The sequence below is a fragment of the Dermochelys coriacea genome, chromosome 18 (genome assembly GCF_009764565.3).
Source record: "Dermochelys coriacea isolate rDerCor1 chromosome 18, rDerCor1.pri.v4, whole genome shotgun sequence".
In the NCBI taxonomy this organism is placed as follows: Eukaryota; Metazoa; Chordata; order Testudines; family Dermochelyidae; genus Dermochelys; species Dermochelys coriacea.
Window position 1 is genome coordinate 18,870,951 of NC_050085.1, and position 22,500 is coordinate 18,893,450.

Here is a 22,500-nt window from a genome sequence, read left to right on the forward strand (position 1 = left end):
GACAACAACTGAGGATCTGACCTTTTATTTCCTCCTTTAGGATGCGCTGCTAACACTCTGTCTGTTGGTATCATATGTCTAACTATCCCACAGGCCATAGATCTTCTATTCTGCACAAGGCTTAGACACATCAGTGACCTTTCAATTTGTTCAGCACTTGTGTAATAGTCTGTCTACAAGCACAATTCAGTAATGGTTGCCAAACAGAAATTTCCAACAGCCAGATTCTGAGCCCTGTACTCTCTGGGCAAGCCACACTGAAATACATGAGACTGCCTGAGGAGGAAGCTATTATTCAGCATGAGTAAAGATGCCTGAATCTACCTAAGGTACCTTATATGCCCCCCATTACATGTGAGCACTTCAGTCTTTCCTGTATTTTTCCTCACAACATTCCTTAAGGTAGGACAGTGCTATTATCCCCATTGTACAGGTGGGGGAACTGAGGCCCAGAGAGGCTAAGTGACTTGCCCAAGGTCACACGGGAAGTCTGTGGCAGAGTAGAGAATTTGAACCTAGATCTCCCCAGTTCAGGCTAGTGGATCACTGGATCTTGCCCCTCACTACCAAATGAATAAATTCAGAAGCCACAAAAGCTCCTTGCTTTGGACTGTGCTGAGGGAATAGTGCTTCTTAAGAGTCAAAATAACAAAGGTAAATATTTAAGGTTTAAAGTTTCCTCAATAGCAATATAAGAAAACCCCAAAAATGTAGCCCGATTGGCTGAGAGAAAAGCTCTTCTTTTCCCTTCCCCTCATCCTCATGTTCAGTGAAGTTATGGCACAAAATACAAAAGGGAATCCAGCAGTGGGGGAAATTATGGTGAGGCTACCTACAGTTGTCTTTCTATGTTAATTTTTGGATCACAGCTGTATTGCACTTGGTCTTCTGCCTCCATGGGCATGATGCATCATTTTCACTCTGCTCCCCTTCAAAAAAATTTGCTAACATGCAAATGAAACCTGCAGTAGGGGAGCTAACTTCCAACAGACAAGGCCCTGTCCAGCCTGCCCACTTCAGAACACCCTGGTGCCACTTCCAGTACAATTTTGTTTCCCTTTTAGATCAAATCCAGCCTTATGAAGTACTTGATTTGTTTTGCAGGTTTCACTGTATCTCTCAGAAGTTCTGTAGATGATTGCCTTCAACACATGCTCGATGGAGTCTGTGAATATCAGAAGACTTTGGCCATATTCTAGAAATAGTACCTCAAGAGTACTGAGCTAGTTCACATGCTGAATTCCATGGTCAGAACAATATGGGACACAGGACATAGGAATCACAATTTGTTAAGGTGGCTGAGGTGAGGATGCTGGCAGATCTGCTGCCATCAAAATCTCACAGCTATGTAGTTTGGATGAAGAAAGCCTTGGAATTATATCTCACTATAGGCAGGATCTTGAAGTCAACGGAAAGACACTCAGAGATATCAACAGGCTTTGGATCAGGCCTCTACTCCTGTAATATGCAACTGAGTCTGACATGTTTGATCATTGTCTACATGGTTCCCCCTTCATTCACATTAGGAAATTCAATTTAATGCTTGGCTACAAATCTACTCAGTTAGCATGAAATAATTACAAAAATAAAAAGAGCTTTTAAAGTATTTTCAGGCCTGAAATTGACAAATTATCTCTATCCATCTACATTTGCAGCGGCTCAGCCAGGCATTTACAAAGAAAAGCAAGCAAGAAGGAGAAAATGAACAAATTTGATCTGTGCAGTGGAGGAAAGTGAAACAGTTTCAAAATAGTCTCTCCAAACGTTCATGTAGTTTTTGGAACTCACAGCAAAAAAATAAGGCTCACCCAACACATACAGGGTCAGATTCTCATCAACTCATCATCCCATTCATCTTCCTTCTATTTGTCCAAGTCAGTCCTGATTTCATGAATGGAATTGTCTGTCTTGGGGGATAACTGAAACCTTCTACAGTTGGGGTTTATCAGAATGAATTTGGGGATTTGTATGAAATCCCCATATTGTAGAAATATGGGAATAAAAGAATTACCACATTGGATCAGACCTGCAGTCCCTTTAGTCCAGTGTCCTGTCTCTGACAGTGGCTGGTACCAGATGTTTTTAGAGGAAAGTATAAAAAACCCTGCAGTAGGCAGATGTTCAGCACTTGTGTAATAGTCTGTCTAGAAGCACAATGAACTGCATGATCATGGGAGACTTTAACTTCCCAGATATAGACTGGAGGACCAGTGCTAGTAATAATAATAGGGCTCAGATTTTCCTAGATGCGATAGCTGATGGATTCCTTCATCAAGTAGTTGCTGAACCGACTAGAGGGGATGCCATTTTAGATTTAATTTTGGTGAGTAGTGAGGACCTCATAGAAGAAATGGTTGTAGGGGATAATCTTGGCTCAAGTTATCATGAGCTAATTCAGTTCAAACTGAACGGAAGGATTAACAAAAATAAATCTGCAACTAGAGTTTTTGATTTCAAAAGAGCTGACTTTCAAAAATTAAGGAAATTAGTTAGGGAAGTGGATTGGACTGAAGAACTTATGGATCTAAAGGTAGAGGAGGCCTGGGATTACTTTAAATCAAAGCTGCAGAAGCTATTGGAAGCCTGTATCCCAAGAAAGGGGAAAAAATTAATAGGAAGGAGTTGTAGACCAAGCTGGATGAGCAAGCATCTTAGAGAGGTGATTAAGAAGAAGCAGAAAGCATACAGGGAGTGGAAGATGGGAGGGATCAGCAAGGAAAGCTACCTTATTGAGGTCAGAACATGTAGGGATAAAGTGAGACAGGCTAAAAGTCGAGTAGAGTTGGACTTTGCAAAGGGAATTAAAACCAATAGTAAAAGGTTCTATAGCCATATAAATAAGAAGAAAACTAAGAAAGAAGAAGTGGGGCCGCTAAACACTGAGGATGGAGTGGAGGTTAAAGATAATCTAGGCATGGCCCAATATCTAAACAAATACTTTGCCTCAGTCTTTAATAAGGCTAAAGAGGATCTTAGGGATAATGGTAGCATGACAAATGTGAATGAGGATATGGAGGTAAATATTACCATATCTGAGGTAGAAGCGAAACTCAAAGAGCTTAATGGGACTAAATCGGGGGGCCCAGATAATCTTCATCCAAGAATATTAAAGGAATTGGCACCTGAAATTGCAAGCCCATTAGCAAGAATTTTTAATGAATCTGTAAACTCAGGAGTTGTACCGTATGATTGGAGAATTGCTAACATAGTTCCTATTTTTAAGAAAGGAAAAAAAAGTGATCCAGGTAACTACAGGCCAGTTAGTTTGACATCTGTAGTATGCAAGGTCCTGGAAAAAATTTTGAAGGAGAAATTAGTTAAGGACATTGAAGTCAAAGGTAAATGGGACAAAATACAACATGGTTTTACAAAAGGTAGATCGTGCCAAACCAACCTAATCTCCTTTTTTGAAAAAGTAACAGATTTTTTAGATAAAGGAAACGCAGTGGATCTAATTTACCTAGATTTCAGTAAGGCATTTGATACCGTGCCGCATGGGGAATTATTAGTTAAATTGGAGAAGATGGGGATCAATATGAACATCAAAAGGTGGATAAGGAATTGTTTAAAGGGGAGACTGCAACGGGTCCTACTGAAAGGCGAACTGTCAGGCTGGAGGGAGGTTACCAGTGGAGTTCCTTAGGGGTCGGTTTTGGGACCAATCTTATTTCATCTTTTTATTACTGACCTTGGCACAAAAAGTGGGAGTGTGCTAATAAAGTTTGCAGATGATACAAAGCTGGGAGGTATTGCCAATTCAGAGAAGGATCGGGATATTAAACAGGAGGATCTGGATGATCTTGTAAACTGGAGTTATAGTAATAGGATGAAATTTAATAGTGAGAAGTGTAAGGTTATGCATTTAGGGATTAATAACAAGAATTTTAGTTATAAGTTGGGGACGCATCAATTAGAAGTAACGGAAGAGGAGAAGGACCTTGGAGTATTGGTTGATCATAGGATGACTATGAGCTGCCAATGTGATATGGCTGTGAAAAAAGCTAATGCCGTTTTGGGATGCATCAGGAGAGGCATTTCCAGTAGGGATAAGGAGGTTTTAGTACCATTATACAAGGCACCGGTGAGACCTCACCTAGAATATTGTGTGCAGTTCTGGTCTCCCATGTTTAAAAAGGATGAATTCAAACTGGAGCAGGTACAGAGAAGGGCTACTAGAATGATCCGAGGAATGGAAAACTTGTCATATGAAAGGATACTTAAGGAGCTTGGCTTGTTTAGCCTAACTAAAAGAAGGTTGAGGGGAGATATGATTGTTCTCTATAAATATATCAGAGAGATAAATACAGGAGAGGGAGAGGAATTATTTAAGCTCAGCACCAATGTGGACACAAGAATAAATAGGTATAAACTGGCCACCAGGAAGTTTAAACTTGAAATTAGACAAAGGTTTCTAACCATCAGAGGAGTGAAGTTTTGGAATAGCCTTCCAAGGGAAGCAGTGGGGGCAAAAGATCTATCTGCTTTTAAGATTTTACTTGATAAGTTTATGGAGGAGATGGTATGATGGGGTAATGGGATTTTGGTAAGTAATTGATCTTTAAATATTCAGGGTAAATAGGACTAATCCCCTGAGATGGGATATTAGATGGATGGGATCTGAGTTACCCAGGAAAGAATTTTCTGTAGTATCTGGCTGGTGAATCTTGCCCATATGCTCAGGGTTTAGCTGATCGCCATATTTGGGGTCGGGAAGGAATTTTCCTCCAGGGCAGATTGGAGAGGCCCTGGAGGTTTTTCGCCTTCCTCTGTAGCATGGGGCACGGGTCAAGGGTCACTTGAGGGAGGCTTCTCTGCTCCTTGAAGTCTTTAAACCACTATTTGAGGACTTCAATAGCTCAGACATAGGTGAGGTTTTTCGTAGGAGTGGGTGGGTGAGATTCTGTGGCCTGCGCTGTGCAGGAGGTCAGACTAGATGATCAGAATGGTCCCTTCTGACCTTAGTATCTATGAATCTATGAATCTATGTGGGATAATCTGCCCCACATAAAGGTCTCATCCCTAGCCCTAAAAATTAGAGATTGGTTTAAACCCTGAAACATGAGGTTTTATCTCCTTTCCAGTACTCTTTTTGTTAGCATTAACTATTACAACTCTGGATAGTCTTGTTATTTATTTAAATGTCCAATCCATCTTCAAGCCTTGCTAAATTTTTGGCCTTAGTGACATCCTGTGGCAATGAGTTCCACAGTCTAACTGCAATTGTTGGAGAACATGAAGATTCAGCTATTTGTGGTTTGTAAAAGCAGTGTTCACCTGCACATGATTAGTGAAAGGCAATTTTTAGTAGCAAAGTTCAGGAGTACTTACTCTTTCGTAATTTCCACCATTAAAGTAGTAGTCTCTGGATGGCATTCCCAAACTAGGCTGGTCGATCTGAAGGAAATCAAATACATATCTATAGTGAGTGATGAGCAGTGAGACTGGTTGGCAAGAAGGGGTCATTCAAGAGCAACGTGAAAAGCTGTGTGGACCACTGGAAGGACCATAGCACTCTGTTACATGATAAACCCACTATAGTAGCAAGCTTAGCCTATTATTCCTTGGAGTTGGAAGTGAGATGGAAGCCAGAACTACTACGTCCAATTCTCAGAGGTCCAAGCATCGGACTAAGGTCTGACTCTTACTCTCTAGGGTAGTATCGGATGGATACTTATCCTGGGTTATAAGGCAAGATTTTTCAGTGACCATTGAGACCTCTGAAAGATCAAAATAAAGTAACCTGCCAGAGACGATGCTGCTCACTCCTGGGCTAGATTTCATTTGTAACAATAAAAGATATGAGACTAGCGATATTCATAGTTATGTATGGACTAGCTATGTTTATTGGATATCTGCAGTAGAGTTTCATGCCATCTATGGAACCCTGCCAGGTAATCAGTGGCCCAGTGGATGTAAATCAGTATAGGATCTTTATCAAGATGTGTTTGATACTGTTTGGGTACCATGAATAGATTTGTAGGGGTTTTTTTAATATGCACATTTCGCCCATGTTCGGAATGCCCACCAATACAAATCAGTGCTTATGGAAAGCATGTCTAAATGCGATGCAGGTAGCGACCCATTGTAAATCTGGAGTATTGGGACTTATGGAGATATAGTTCCCTATTATTTTTCTTACATAAATGATATGTCTGCTGGAGTCCCGGTCATCGTTCCATACGAACATATCAATGAAGACTCGTTTGTTAAATCTGGAGTTCAGTGTGGAGAGTTTTTCTTCCATGCTCCAATTTGGCTCTGGGGGAAATAGGAGGAAAGTATGCATTATTTATTGATGTGCATCAAGAGTAATTAAGTTTCATATATTGTAAGCCTATTGCTTAAGTAATTTAAAATCAGACTGGGCAGAGCACTTGAGAATATTTTGTAGGAAACAATCCTGCACTGGTTGGGAGTGGATGAACAAAGTGATCCCAGTGGGACTTTTCTATCTGTAACTGTTTATTCATCATTCTTCTTATTAGTAAAAAGAAAAGGAGTACTTGTGGCACCTTAGAGACTAACAAATTTATTAGAGCATAAGCTTTCGTGAGCTACAGCTCACTTCATCGGATGCATTTTTGCATCTAAGGTGCCACAAGTACTCCTTTTCTTTTTGCGAATACAGACTAACATGGCTGCTACTCTGAAACCTTCTTATTAGTGTAACTGCTGGACAATTCTACCTTGTACAAAGCACACAGCCACAGGAAAACCCAATTCTTGCTCCAAGCAGAATGTTTAGATAAACAGACAAAACAGTTCAGATGCACAAGGCACTGATGTCACTATGTTAGTGTCTGGCCTGGGTTTTGCTGGATAGAAGTGAGACAGTCTCTCTAAGATAGGGGTCAATGCTGGTGGGCTTTGTGGAAGAGATGAGTTTTAAGGAAGGACAAGAAAGACGAGGAGGGTGTTCACCTTGCACTTCCTGGATGGGAGGGTCTTGCAGGAGCAGGGGCAAGACGAAATAAAAGAAATGGGCATTTCTTCATTGCCAATTTGAAGATTAGGAGTGTGATTTTCAAAAGCTACCAGTGTTGGTGTAATTTTGCTTCCAGGGAAGCCAATCATTGATGTAATCCTTTGACTCCAATGGGAGCAGAGTTTGGCTAATGCTGAGTGCTTTTTTAACTCCCACACTGAGGTGTATAATCCATACATCACATCAGGTGCTAGTTATCTACCTGCCCAGGCATTTGAACATGCCCATCACCATGGTATCTAAATAGACTTGTTCTTTTTTCATGTTTCTGATCACAGATCTTCTTTGTTAAATAAAAGGGAGGTTCATTTCTAATGGTCTATAGCATTTGTAAAGCAACTACCACTTTGGTAACTAAATGTCAAAAATACAAATATGTGCATGCAAAAAAGTATATGCAATTACACACCTATGTTACAAATCACCATATTGTTGCCTAGTTAGCCTGTGATAGTTCAAGACCTAATTATGATATTGCATACAAAAATATAGGAGCACAATTTTTGCATGGGTGTGTGCACCTTGGAAACTTGCATCTAAAAGTTGTAACCACTCTGGGGTTTTTACTTTCAGATTTTGTGCCTGTCTTGAGGTTTTAAAATTGTTCACATTTTATCATTTAAAAGTTATCTGCCCTTTACCTGGATTATTTATTGCAAAAAAATTATCTGTGTCTATAAAACAGGACTCTGAAATCTTTGATTGCAGGCATTAAATCAAGGCCTTCTTGTTTATGCAGATTGATGCATTCTAAATGATGTGTTTCAGAGTAGCAGCCGTGTTAGTCTGTATTCGCAAAAAGAAAAGAAAAAAGAAAAAAGAAAAACATTTTTCCACCAAATGCATCCGATGAAGTGAGCTGTAGCTCACGAAAGCTTATGCTCTAATAAATTTTTTAGTCTCTAAGGTGCCACAAGTTCTCCTTTTCTAAATGATGTGTGAATGTCTCTCAGAACTTCGTTAAGGAAAGCCTCCCTGGAGATGTGATGCAATGACATCATCCTCTTTAGGAAGATAAATTACCCTAACCTGACAACGTAGAGCTCTCTGAGCACACACTATTACCTTTGGTGATATTCCAATCTGCTGAAGCCACTGGCCAATCTCCAACCATAGCTAAAATCTTTAACAGGGGCAATGAATCTCGCTGCTCTATGAAGCCTGAGGAGGAAGAAGAGGAAATAAATGTAAAGTCCTGTTTTTGATTCACTAGAAATGAAGAAAAATGGATGAAAATTTAGACTGAACTAAGCAGCTGAAACTCTTGCAATAGGGGAGGCAGATTCTAAAAGTCCCCTATGAACCTGGATAGTGTTACGCATCGTGATGTCATCTTTCAACTCCACTGGGCAGTAACCGTATCCTAACAAGAACTCTTTGAACATGAAAGGTTCTGTTCACAGGGTGAAAGAGATAATGATTTGGGGGGTGTTTTGTGACTCATTCTGGGGTTCAGACAAACCCCAATCCTCTGATATTTTGTTCAGACAAACCCCAATCCTCTGGTGGGTTTTGACTTGTGAAACTGATGAATTCCATGCAAAGCTATTAGTGTAACTGTGACACCGATGAGAAAGGAGCGTAGGTGTCTGAAACCTCAGCCTGATCTCTTGGGCCCCTGATTTGTTTTATAAGCTTTTGCACTGGTTCAGTCCTCACCTTTGTAGAACATTATAATGCATGGGCAGTGAACATACAAAGATGGAGACTGAGGCTAGTATTTCTCTGTACAAATCAGAAGTTCTTATCCAAGGATAAGAGTTCTTCAGAATTACACAGAATTATACAGAATTATGACCAAGTAATTAACTGTGGGTGGATTTTCCACTCTGTGTCCCTTATAACATTACAGTATTGATCCTGGTCCCTGAGTGAGGCCTGTCAGCACTCCCACAATATAAAAATTAACTAATAATAACATAGTATCACTATCATAAACTACTGCTTTTGGCTGTTACTGCATAATTTTTCTAAGTGGTGTAGTATGCACACACACACACACACACAGTTGTTTCTAACACATTATGTATGTTCTGTAAATCCATACACATAATCTTCAAATTCTCTCCTACAAGCAGTTATCTGCCAATGAAGATAGACTAGACTTCTCAGGTAAAATGTAGGCATTGAGGAGCTTTTATTTCATTGACCTTCAAAGACACTTAGGCTCCTAAATGCCTACTTTCTTTATGAACATGTGTTTGAGGTGCTTTAGAAATCATTACTCTGTGCCTTAACCACATTTTGTTCTGCTTTTAAATGACTTCAAAAGCAAAGCAAGTTTCATTTAAAAAAAACACATGGAGTTGCTAAGTGACAAGAGTTTAGTCACCCATTGCGTCGTTTACAAAACTCAAGTAATTTAAAGCAAAGAAATACTATTTAGAAGCATCCTAAATCTTGCACTGTCCACATGTAACTCAAAGAAGGGTTTTGCTGAATTTTCTTTAGATGTTTTAGAAACATTCTCCTTTGCCTTCAGAACTACTAGAAGTTATTCATTACTTTGATTACTAGAACAAAATCCTCATCATATAATGCTGCTTCCTGGCATTTAAGTTCCATCATTTTTGGAGAGTGGGAGTTCTGTAGAGTTTGCCCAACAGTTGGTTTTGTAGATGACTCTTGGGGGACATGCTCCTTGAGCTGCCATTCCTGAATATACCAGGGACCTGTCCCAATTCCTCCTGAAGCCAACAGGAAGACTTCCATTGACTTCAGTGTGGGACTTGTATTGGGTCCCAGGAGAACATGGGATAAGACTCATGACTGGATGTTTGTGTTCATAAAGGCAGGCTCCTCATATAGAAGTGGGTAACCTATTACCTAATGTGCCATATCCCAGAATGCACACCCTAAAGCCTTGTGTGTGCGCTCAAGTCATCTTCCGGCAGAAAGGCAGGTTTTTCAGGGGAGACCCTGAGAGAGAGCGATGTTGGTGGGAAGGTTTTGCCCGAAGGGTGGGTTTGTTACTTTCACAAGTAGAGCAGCAGCAGAAGAGGAGACTTACTCTCATTCATGCAGGAAGTGTAAAGCATTTTAGCTTTCCGAAAGGCTTCTTGATCACCCTGCTCCGGAGCCTCCAGCACACCTGGAGGGATGGAACCACTGCAGTGAGACGGTGCCCTGGGTAACCTTTGTCATCATCTGAATCAGTGCTAGTGCAGGAATGCCAGCAATGATCAGCACCCACTGGCTCCATTGACCACAAAATCAGAGTGCTCTGTACTGGAACTATTGTACATGAAGGGGGAGTTTGTGAAGGGGAGACACACACACACACACACAGCTTCTCCTACTCCCATTGAAGTCAATGTCACAACTCCAATCGATTTCAGTGGGACCAGAGCCACCCTTTCAGTGTTTGTGCATTGAGGGGTTGGAGGGGAAAGGCCTGGTCAAAAGATCAGGTATTGCAGGTACCAGAGCGTTTATTACTTAGCATGTCACTGCCCCACATGCTGATTTTTTTTAACCTATAGTTGCCAGCTGTTAACACCAGTTACACAAACACAACTGTGGTATGTCAGTAATTGTGGTGTGGTGGCCATTGGCAAAGGCTGGCTTTATCATGCCTACCATTGTTGGGGGAAAAAAATGACATAAGTCAACTTTTCTTTATTTTTAAAAAAATCAGTGGTGGTGAGAAATCCCCATGTCACCACCTCTGCACCCATCCCCCACTCAGATCGAGTGCTGAATGGGACCTAGTCTACACTAGAGAAGTTTTGCTGGTAGAGCTATTCAGACAAACCGTCCTAGACACAGGTTAGACCGAGCTTTTGGGAGCAAGGACCATCTTTGTGTTCTGTGTTTCTACCGCATCAAGCACAATGGATCCTGCTCCAAAACTAGGGTTCTTAGATGTTGCGTAATACAGCTATTGCTACTACTAATATTCTGGCAAAGGAGTGCTTTGGCCAGCATAGCTTATACCAGTCCCCCAAATGAAATAAGCTATCCTGCCAAAAGAATTTTTTTGCCCGTGTAAGTGCATCTACACAAGGGCTTTGGCTGGTATAAAAATATTGTAAGAAATCACACCCCTAACTGACATTACCATCCTGGCAAAAATTGTAAAGTCTAGACCTGGCAAGAGACGCATGGCTTTTTTCAAGAGTCCGGATCAGATCCTCCGATGGTATAAATCAACGTCACTCCATTGACTTGAATGAAGCTATGTTGATTTATGAATGAGGCTCTAGCTCTTGTTGAGGAAGCAATGACTAAAAATTACTTCGACCCTCTTTCATGGATTTACAGACCATGTGGGCAACGATATTTTTTGGGGTAGGGGAGCGAATGCATTGGTTTAATGCAGATTTAATTGTGTTGGCTACCACTTCTGGGGAGTGGGCGGGCGGATATATCCTTAGTTCAAACTTCTGATGCTTAGGCTCGTTATTTTGCATACATGCTGTAACCCTGTCCCAATCCTACCTTTCAGGATGATCTCCAGTTCATCTCTCAGTACGTCAAAAATGCTGTATCTCGAACTGGTTTCTGGGATGACATGCCGGTTTAGCCAGCCCCCACAGGCGTACTGATAGAAGTCTGTGCAAGGCTCAGTCATTGGATCCATGTTCTGAAGTATTCTAGCAGCTACAAGAAAAGGAGTATTTGTAGCACCTTAGAGACTAACAAATTTATTTGAGCATAAGCTTTTGTGTGCTACAGCTCACTTCATCGGATGAAGTGAGCTGTAGCTCACGAAAGCTTATGCTCAAATAAATTTGTTAGTCTCTAAGGTGCCACAAGTACTCCTTTTCTTTTTGTGAATACAGACTAACACGGCTGCTACTCTGAAATCTAGCAGCTGCGTATCACAAAAACCAGATATCTGAGTTGCATAGGATGTCCAAGCTGCACATAATGCTCTGAGGTTATTCAGGGAGGGGTCACTGCTTGGTTCCCTCCCTGAGCAAGGACACAGGTATGTTTCCCAAGAAGGTGCTCTGCAGAACAGATCTTTCATCTTCATACTATTCATCTGGGGTAAGATTCACTCTGGTGCATTTCCAGTCCATTTAAACCCTCAGTGCAAGGACCCAGTGGTGTGCAGGACTTTAAATGAGCCATCTGCACAGGGCAAACTTCCACCCTGGCAAACCCTTCAGCAGGGCGTTGACTGGCTGCAAGTGGTAGTCCCCCGTGGTGACAGTGCCACATAAAGGCATGACAAGTACTGCACATTCTGATGGAGAGAGAGAGGGGAAATAAGACCCACAAGCAGAATATTTGGTGGGGCAGGGACTGCTGTGCTTTTTATTATGTGGTTGAAGTCATTCAGCCTGCAGCCTCCTGCCTAGGGCCATTGATCCCCAATGGTAATTTCCCCCTGCACTAAGGAGTGCCAGACTTCTCCCTATTAATGCCAGCTGCAGATAATAATACTAATACAATAACAATACCATGTAGCTATTAGATAGTGCTTTTCATCCACAGATCTCAAAGCACATCATAAAAGAAGTACCATTATTTTACAGATGGGGAAACTGAGGTATGGAACCCTTGAATGCCGATATGTGCAGCCAGCTTTGGGAAAAATTATTCTTCAGTCCACACAGCAGAACTGATCTCTTATCAACAAGGCAAATTTCTATTGCATAGTCTGCCCTGATTCCACATACAAAAACACCATTGAATTAACTGAGAGTGGGGATTTCAGGAGAGAATTTTTCCCTTTTATGTTGTTTTCTTAGATAGTTTGAATGAGTCTGAATGAGAATGAACAAGTAGCTGCTTACCTGGCTGGTCAATGCTAGGTAGGGTGCAGCAGGATTGCTCACTTTCAGACAAAGGGTGGGATTTTCAAAAGCCCCTTACTTAACAGCTCAAGTCTCATTGTGCCTAAGTGACTTAGGCACAAAAGTCCCATTGAAGTCAATGGGACTTGTGTTCCAAAATCACTTGCGTGTTTTTGGAAATCCCACCCAAGATTCATATCGGCAATGCTAGTATTATTAATGCAGCCAAACGGGAACTTTCATTCCTTTCAGCTCCTGAGCATCATTTCAATCATCTTTTCCTTTCCTTTTAAAGGACAGTCTATTCCTGGGCTTGGATGAGAGGTGGGGGCAGTACATACATCTGACATGACACCTCTGCAGCCAGTGTACAGATGAAGAATTATTACCTGCTGTAACACATCCAGGAGTAGTGCATGTGCTGCCGGAATTGGTGCCATACTGCATATCTGTGGGGGAGAATAAAACCACATGATGCCATTATTCAGTTATGTAAGGAACAGCTGACACTCAATAGTGGCTCGACTTCATTCTGAGCTCATCTGTAATGACCTGGGCTCTTTTTATTTTATTTTATTTTATTTTATTTTATTTTATTTTATTTTATTTTATTTTAAAGTAAGTGAATTCTAGTGCCAAGGAAAGAGGCCAGGGTGACAGACCTTTGTTTATCTGAAGAATAGGTGCAATGAGGGCAGCTACAATGAAAGCGTCACTCAGGCTGTCCTGCCAGGACACGGCAGCTCATTTGAAGGGGGTGAGAGACTAGTTCAATTCCCAGGCTAATCCACTCCATGGTCTCTATGATACAATCCTTTATGATAAAACAGACAATAGCTACTGAAAGTTGGATGCCATCTTCTGTGCTTTCTGTTAAGCTGCTCATGGCACAACGCACCTTGTTGTACTTTTTCCTATTCAGGGTTGCGGCTCAAAACCATTGTGAAACCTGGAATCTAGCGATGGTATTTTCTCCCAGTGAAAACCTCTCTCACAATAACTGTGGCTTTGAAAGCCAAGTAGAACAAGGTGCTTCTAGTGTGCTATAAGCAGGATTCCTCCTAGGCTCTTTTTTTCTATTCTGCTGTTCGCTGTCTTTCGGTGACACTTACCCCTGTGCAGACCTGGCCCAGTTGCACCAGACCTAGGCACCACTTAGGTCCTGAGTAAGCCCTCAAAGTTAGGCATAAATCCAGCATAGTCCTTGTGCTTGACCAGTCAGTTGATCTCTTTGGTATCTCAGTTTCCCTATCTGTAAAATGGGCATTACCATACTAATTTTATAGGGATGCTGTGAAGCTTTTTTCATTCATGTTTGTAAATTGCTCTGAGAGCTTCTGATGAAGAAAGGTGCAATGTTAGTGAAGGACATTCTTGTCATTAGTAGTAAATTTTATAAACAGGAATCGGCCCAGGCCACAAAGCTGGGATCTAGATCCAAAATTCCCCCCGAGTTTGGAATTGTTTGGTATTTTACAGAGTTTGGCCTGCTCCCCAAATCCTCCAGGATTGTTCAGGAATGTTTGGATGTGGTGTGCTTTATGCCTATGCTTTTTCCTGGCATAATTTCAGTCTCATTTGTGCTTGGCTGCTTTCTGTTAAGCAAAGGATCACTGAGGCCCACACTGGGAAAAACAACCAAAAAAATCACTTTCCAAATGGATTAAACTTGGTTCTCCTGTGCAGCAATGTTTCTAGCGCAGAGATATTGGGCAAACCGATTCAAGCTGAATATAAGTGTTTGCCAAGAGTAGACTCTGTCAAAATTCAGGTAGACGTAGAACAGTGGGGAGGAAAAGAGTGCTTTGAAGTTCATCAGTGGAAGCAACATCAACAGCACCCCTTGTGATTGGGAATGTAGCATTCAGGGCTAAACCAAGTGGGAGTGTGTGTGAGTGTGTAGAAATCTGCGTTAGAAAAACTGCACAAATTATGGTCTAGTAATTAGACAGGGGACTAGGAATCTGGACCAGAGGCAATTAAAGTATTTGTGACAACATACAAAACTACTCAAATTTTGAGGTTTTTGCACATTGTACAAATTTGAAAATAAGCCTATTTTTGTGAAAAATGTTCCTAAACTGCATAACTTTTTGAGCTAAAAACCAAACCCTTTTTAATGCAGACAAGCAGCTTATGTATCAAAGGCATGAACATTCATGTGGGTGCAAATATTGGCCTACTGAAATCGCAGATAAAGGGAGAATAGGAGACGGGCGAGGAGAGGAAGAGGAAAAAGCGCAATGGTCACACCCCACAAATGTGTGTATTTTGCACTGTTCTCGTCAATATCACAGGGACCCCACTTGTGTTGGGCCTGTTTCTTTACTGCCTAAGATGATTTTACACCTCTGCAAAGGGAGAGCACAGTGGATGTACAACTGTACAACGTGGCCAGGTCGAGAAGTGGCATTTTCACACTATTGTGTGAAACTTTTCAAACTATTGACTACAGGAGAAATTCTTCCCTGTGCAGAAGGAGAGAAGAATGCCTATACACTATCTGAGCTCCTTCATGGAAGGTTTAAGTGGTGCCCAAGCCTAGAATCAGTCGTCTGCTTGGGATGAAAGAACTTCACATTGTACAATTTACAAGGCATATTACCCCACCTTTCAGTTTCCCCTTCTGCAGAATATAGGTAACTTCAGACCTACTTCTTAGGGGCTTGTGAGACTTAATTGATGTTCATAACCTGTTCCATGACCCCCAGAAAAAGGTGCTTTGAGAGAGCAAAGTGTTACCATTAGACACAATATGTGGTTATGCTTTTTCAGTTGAGCTCTTCAATAGCCCCCACTGCAAGTGAAGTATAAAGTGTCTGATAAACACATTGCATTAGCAGGCGTTTTCTCTCTTCTGTTTAGGCTTGTTTAAAACGATAACATTTGACCAGGCAACCCCTCTGGGAGGGACAGAACACCAAGTAATTATAATCACATTTGAGACAATCAAAGAACTATGTATAACATAAATAACAGAGGGTGGGGGTAAAATTTGATGGAAATCTGGCACAAGTCAGATATTCCTCAGCTTTCAGCTCATGATCAGGGACGTTTAGATTTCTGTAATAAGAACATAAGAACAGCCACACTGGGTCAGACCAATGGTCCATCTAGCCCAGTGTCCTGTCTTCCGACAATGGCCGGTGCCAGATATGCCACTTGCCTAATTGCTCCTCAGATGTTTCGAATTGTGTGTACACGCTGATCTCTCTTGTTCAGGAAAGAGGTCCCTGCCTTTGATCTCTTCATGAACACACAGTTACCTGCAGTGGACTCACGAAAGCTAACACCAAACAGCAGAAGAAGCCCAAATTGGGATTTATAATTGGGAAAGAATGCAAATGGGATTAAAGCAGAGAGGAAATTTTTTTTCTGGCTGCTATAAATAAACTGCAGTAGGAAAAACATGGACAAAAAAATTCTCAGGTACTCAGGAGAATCAGGCATTTGATTTTTTACATCCACAGCATAGGGGTTGGATGGATTAATTAGATGAGAGCCACTTCAGCCTGAGTACATTGGCAGGTAAAATATGTCAGACAAGGATAGAGAAGTCTCATTACTCAATGTTTTCTCCTCCAGTAACAGTCAATATTAAAGCTGGACTGCCGGAAATAGGATGGGTAGCTCTTAAAAGTCTTCCTCATTTTCTTAACTGGGACCCAAGATGAAAGACAAGAGTTTTGTGATTTTGCTTCTCCACTTCGTTTCTAATAGGTCCATCCAGTGAACCTGCTACCTCTTAATAGAAATTTTCCAAAGGAACATTTATCTGTCTGAAATGCTGATTTGTTGGAAGCAAAACCTTTTGTGAAAAAGTGTCAATTTCAATGACATTTTATTTGGAAAGAAATATTGGGAAAGAAGCATTTTGGTGTGGTGGAAATATTCCATTTTGAACTTTTTGGAATGGAATGTTTCAATTTCCTGGTGTGAAAGGACTTTTTGTTTTAATTATTTAAATTTGATTGGCTAATGTGTGAAATTAGAAAAAAGTCAACGTCGGAAGGAAACATTTTGATTTTATCAAAACAAAATGTTTCGACTGACCCAAAATGAAACTTTTTGGGGGAATTTTATCTTGTGGGGAAATTTGAAATGTTTTGTTTTCATTCAGCTTCAGCTTCCATTGGGCTAAGTGCTGTCTAAGCCCTTAACCACAAGCTCGTCCTTCGTCCCTCGTTTGTAGCTGTGTGCATCCTCGAAGCGACCTGGGCATCACTGAGGTTCAGAGACACAAACACAAACGTTCTTTATCCAGCCCATTCCAAACATGCACAGTTGCTGGTGCAACACACGCCGCAAAATGACTATGATCAAAGAAAAGAAACGGTTGAGAGTCTTTGTTTTAGTGAGGCCCTTTTATGACTTTGGCTTTGGTTGGAAACTCCCACTGTGTTCAAGGAAAGCTTTGAGGTTCAAGAACAGTTTATGGCCCTAATGCTACTCCAAAGATGCTGTGATTCATACTTTTCTAGCTGTCCAAATGGGTGGGACAGACTTGTTGGCCCCTGGATCTGAGTCGTAAAATGCTACAGTTATCTAATGAAGACTTTTAAACGCAGGGCACTAACCCTTTCGTCTCACTCAATTCCAATAGTGTCCAAACATGCTCACCTGTGTGTCCCAGCACCAGATACCCACACCCCTCTCTGTCTGCAGCATCTGTCAGTCTCTTATCACCTACCGGTGGACAGAGCAGCATGTATTATAAAATATCTCCATTGGGCTAATAGTAATAACTCGCCATCCTGAAAGGAAAGAAGGCTATTCAGAAATGTCTCTGGCATGTTAAAGTTCTAATTTGAACGCTTACAGGCCCCATCTCAGGTCAGGGCTCCATTGAGCCAGGTGCTGCACAAACACATAGTAGGAGGCAGTCCCTGCCCCAAAGAGCTTAGAATCTAAATAAACAAGACAGATGGGAGAATGGTATAATTACCAGGCCTTTTTATTTTTTGTTACGGTTAGTGACCTGATGCACCCAGAGATTATTTAGTGACTGGCCCAGGGTCATAGAGGTGGTCTGGGCAGAGCTGGGACTTGAACATAGATCTCTCCAGTCTTACTCCAGTGATTTACCCATGTCCCTGCCTGTTACTGGGGAATGGATGGGCTCGTGGTTAGGAAAGATGACAAGAACTAAGTACACCTCATCGTCAGCTGGTGTAAATTGATTTCAGGGGAGCTTCAATTAAATGTTAACAAATAATACTGAAGTGCGATAGATCATATCGTCTCCAAGCATCTGAAGGGTGTAGACCTGAATCAGGGCAATGATTTGTTTAGAGTGGCTCCTGAGGGGAACACAGGTTGAACATCCAGACACATTTCCTAACGGTAAGTGCATTAGGTTGCAGAATATTCTCTCGTGAGAAAGAATAGAAGCATTTAATTGGATTAGAAAAGAGAGCGAGTTAGAAAGAGAGACATATCCTGGCCCAAATATCAGTTGTCCATTTAAATACAGTGCTGCCTTCACAAGTGCTCCTCCCCTTGATTGGCAGCTGAGCTCTGTAGCAGGGTGACCACACTCTCCTGGTTCTGAGCCTGATGCCACCTACTCTGCTAATCACTTTGAACAGTGCGATAACATTACAGTGACCTGTTACACACTCAAGGGGAGCATTTTCCCTGGCTAGTCTCTCCAGGATGAAAGGCAAGAGCTACTGTCTTTCACCTTCACCATCTCAAAGAAAAGCCATCACTACCACTTGTTGTGAGAAATGCTCATTTACATGAGCTGGACTTCTAGTCATCCTACAACATTTCTGTGATGTGTGTCTTCGACAGTTGATGTGTGTCTGAATCCACACATGGCAGAACTAAGGCAGTGATGCCTAGTAGATAGAACATGGGACAGGGCCTAAGGAGATCCGGGTTCTGTTCCTGGCTGTGTCACTGGCCTGAGTGATTCTTGGGCAAGTCATGGCATGTCTCTGTGCCCTCAGTTTCCCCACTTGTACATTGGGGATAATTATCCTGACCTTCTTTGTGAAGTGTTCTGAGATCTATGGATGAAAAACAGTAAGTAAGAGCTAGGTATTATAATTGCAGTCACGTTGGCTTACTGCTCCTCCTCTTTTTATCCAATCACATTTTATTTAGCCTTTGCACATCCACCACGAGAGGGTTGGCAAAAACTTTTCTTTCTTGATAATACCAATGTTGTCTGGATTCTCCTTCTACTGTCTGATCACTTTTATGTTTTAATCATAGTTTCTGCTAATCAAGTTGACGGATCCTGCACTCAGCAGTGGTTAGAGGGGGCGTAGCCCTTGGCAGGATTGGGCCCTATGCCAGGACTAAGATATATGTATTTTTTTCAGATCAATTATTTCTTTGCAGTTGGAAGTGTTCTGCACTCAGCACCTGTTTACCAACCTCTAACTGACTAGTCCTAGTGTTGCTTAGCAACACTACTAAACTGTAACCCCAAAGCTTGGATAAACTTCAGATGGGAGAAGTGTCTATGTGCCGCTGGGAAATGGGACGGGATCTGAACCCAGATCCCAATTTTGAAAAAGCTCCTACTGAATCTTCATAACATGATAACTCTCAACTATGGAGCTAAATGACCAGGATTGAAAATTTGTAGCTTTAGCCTCTCTCTTATTAAGATCAGTTCATAGTTTTCAAAGCCACTAATGGATCAAGTTCCAGCTACATCAAAGAGTGAATTTCAATCTATAAACCCCTGGAAGAGCTGTACTCTTCTGGGACAAGGCAGATCACAAAGCAGAAGGCGAAGCATCTGGGACAAAGCGTTCTTGTTTGAGGGGATCTAGCTATGGAACACACTTCCAGAGGAGATAAGATTAATCCAGAGTCTGACCATCCTTAGAAAATGCTCCAAAGCCTTCCTCTTCGAAATGCCTTTCCAGTATAAGAATGACAATCACAACATTGACAGCCTTTCTGACCACTCAATCCCAGCCAGTGAACCAACCAACCAAAAAATAGTAATAAATGTTTTTTAAAACAATCAAAACACTATCGCTAACCTGGACAGAATTTAGACCCCAAAAAGGAGAAGTGCCAAAGACCCCATACCATCAGCTAGGACTTCACTATTGCGTCTGCTTTCACATGGAACGAACTCACATGTGGGGGTGACGGGCAGTAGTATAGAACCCTAAGACAGACTGATAGATAATTTCCCAAAAGACTCGCCACCATATTTTCTTCCATCATTTCTCACGGACCAGACTGCACCAAATGGCAGTTATCATCAAAGCATTTTACCCGACCATGCCCTGAAAATGACTTGGTTCAAAGGCTGGAACTGAACCTCTATCAGCAAGCATCTAACTCCAAAGCACCAGAAAATGGACCCTGTGATGAAAGTGTAATTGAGCTGGGTGAAGGAGAGATGTCAGGTCTGTTTTGAAACCTCTGTAGCATATGTGGAGTTCTAAAACATTGTCACCGAAGTGGATCATTAAAAATGGCCTGTGAAGGGTTCTCAGCTTACTTCCAAAAGTGGTGCTTTTGTTTCCCCTTCAATTATCTCAATTACGCCTCTGTATAATTCCTGGCAATACCAAGCTGAGTTGATGCTTTATGTGATATGACCAATGCCACCTGCTCTTACTCCCCAGTATGCTCAATGGGGCTTTGCAGATTAATCTTACTAATGCTTTGCACAATGCTTTGCCATTGCTCTTTTCCTGAACCTCACATGAATTTGCTTGAAAACAACACCAGCAGTGGGAAATGTACACTCTGAGTCTACACTGCAAAGCTGTGTGTACTACATTTCCCAGCCTTGCTCTGCCAGTAAAAAAAATCCTATTTTATCATAATAGATAGATCTTCTTGTTGGTGTAATTTGAGGAAAGGGATGGTGACACTTGTGTGAATTGTAACCAAATACATAGATGAAGATTCTTAATTTGATATCCTCTGATGAAAACTGCTAAATACAAATGCCTGATATATACCGGTAGACTACTAATGCACAACCTGTAAAACTATTTCCCCATGCTTATTTCCCCACCCCCACTGTTACTCTCACCTTCTTGTCAACTGTTGGAAATGGGCCATCCTGATTATCACTAAAAAAGGTTTTGTTCTCCTGCTGACAACAGCTCACCTTAATTGATCACTCTCGTTATAATGTTTATGGCAACACCCATTTTTTCATATTCTCTGTGTATATATATATCTTCCTACTGTATTTTCTACTGCATGCATCTGATGAAGTGGATTTTAGCCCATGAAAGCTTATGCTCAAATAAATTTGTTAGTCTCTAAGGTGCCACAAGTACTTCTCGTTCTTTTAACCTGATGTGACTTACTGGTATAATAGGGCAGGGATAACTCATGGGTTAATACATTTTCTGTAAAGCTCCAAAGCCAAAACAAAACAAACATCTATCTAGAATTCGATGGCTGCACTTTGAAATGTCCAAGTATAAAAATCACAATGGGGTGAATAATGCATGAGCCAGAGTTTGACACTAATGTTAAGACTAGTGCATTGCAGTGGGGAAAAAATGGATTATTGGTGATGCTGTGAACAGAGCCGAGTGAATAAGTAAATGTTTGATTTGGTGGCTGCCGTGGAATTTTTTTGCTTTTTCTCATCAAGACAATTAACACAAACATTTCATTTGGGTTGAACGAAACGTTGTTTTGAAAAGACACTTCAAAGCGAAATGCCGTTTCCAATCAACGTTTCTGAAACAGTTCAACACTTCCGAATTCCCCCCCTCTTTTTTTTCAGCTGAAGCAATTTGTGAATAGTTTCAGTGCCCTGAAAAATGCATTTTGGGGTCAAATTTACTATTCAAAGGCCACCTAGCTTTAGCTCTGACTCCATAAGCCCCACAGGTGAGCAGGAAGTCAGTGCCTGAGTCGCTATGGGGTAGCTCCATCAAAATGCCAACTCGAGTGACAAAATTTCAACAGAGCAACACTGGTTTACACCAGCTGAAGATCTGGCCCAAAGGCAGAGAGGGAAGGTCAATGTCATTGGGGCAAGAGCTATTCCAGATTCAAAAGTCTGCTGTTTACCAGAGACACGTCAAAGTTCAGTAGGAACCTGATCCAAAGTCCAGTGGAGTCAATGAAAAGAATCCCATTGTCTTAGATGAGCTTTAGAGCAGGCCCTGGACTGGGATTCACGCTTAACATAGTCAGTAACGAACTATAGGAACTTATAAATGGGTCTTTAGACTTGTTTAGCACAACAGTGTCAGGGCATCACAATGATTCTGCTGAGCAGTGGGTCGTTTGAAATTTTCGGAACTCAAGCATGCTTTGCACTTTATTCCCTTTTTGAGCTTTCTTTTCAGAAGATGAGAACCCAGCAAATGACACAGTCATACATTCAAAGCATACTCTGGCCTTGTGCTGTGGGTTTTTTGGTTTTGATTTTTTCTTTTGTCTGAGTGTCTTTCCCCATGCCCCCCCGCCCCCCTCCCCTTCTTCAAGGACTACAGATGGCTGAGGATGGCACATATTAAAGCAATTAGAGCCACAGTTACTGTTTGGCAGACACTTGTTTCCCAGACAGTTCTCATCGGCGGAAGTGTTGTCAACACTGCAGATTGGCTGTGTTGCTCTTAAAGCTGAGCCATTTACTTGTAACACGTAATTGATCCACTAAAGTTAGCTTCTTTTCTTCAAAGAATATCTGTACTGGATGTCAATTTCCTCAATTTGTACACACCACTCAATTTGTTATTATTATTTGCAATTTTTGCTCCTCTATTTGCAAATATTTTAAAATCTATAGCTTGATTGTAGGCTGCTCTAAGC

General features: G+C 41.4%; 1 protein-coding gene across 9 annotated transcripts in view; it reads right to left on the bottom strand.

The window, feature by feature from the left end:
* Positions 1-22,500, bottom strand: part of MMEL1 (membrane metalloendopeptidase like 1) — a 68,528-nt gene that overhangs the window by 29,635 nt on the left and 16,393 nt on the right. For 4 of the 9 annotated variants that reach the window (XM_038376753.2, XM_043499889.1, XM_038376751.2 and 1 more), the window contains exons 3-8: positions 13,122-13,181; positions 11,426-11,587; positions 9,996-10,076; positions 8,051-8,146; positions 6,140-6,258; positions 5,329-5,394 (exon numbers count right to left, since the gene is read on the bottom strand). In XM_038376753.2, coding sequence (XP_038232681.1) covers positions 5,329-5,394; positions 6,140-6,258; positions 8,051-8,146; positions 9,996-10,076; positions 11,426-11,587; positions 13,122-13,181 — 584 coding nt within the window. The remainder of the gene's footprint in view (positions 1-5,328; positions 5,395-6,139; positions 6,259-8,050; positions 8,147-9,995; positions 10,077-11,425; positions 11,588-13,121; positions 13,182-22,500) is intronic. The other 5 variants (XM_043499892.1, XM_043499891.1, XM_038376754.2 and 2 more) reach the window with 4 other exon arrangements.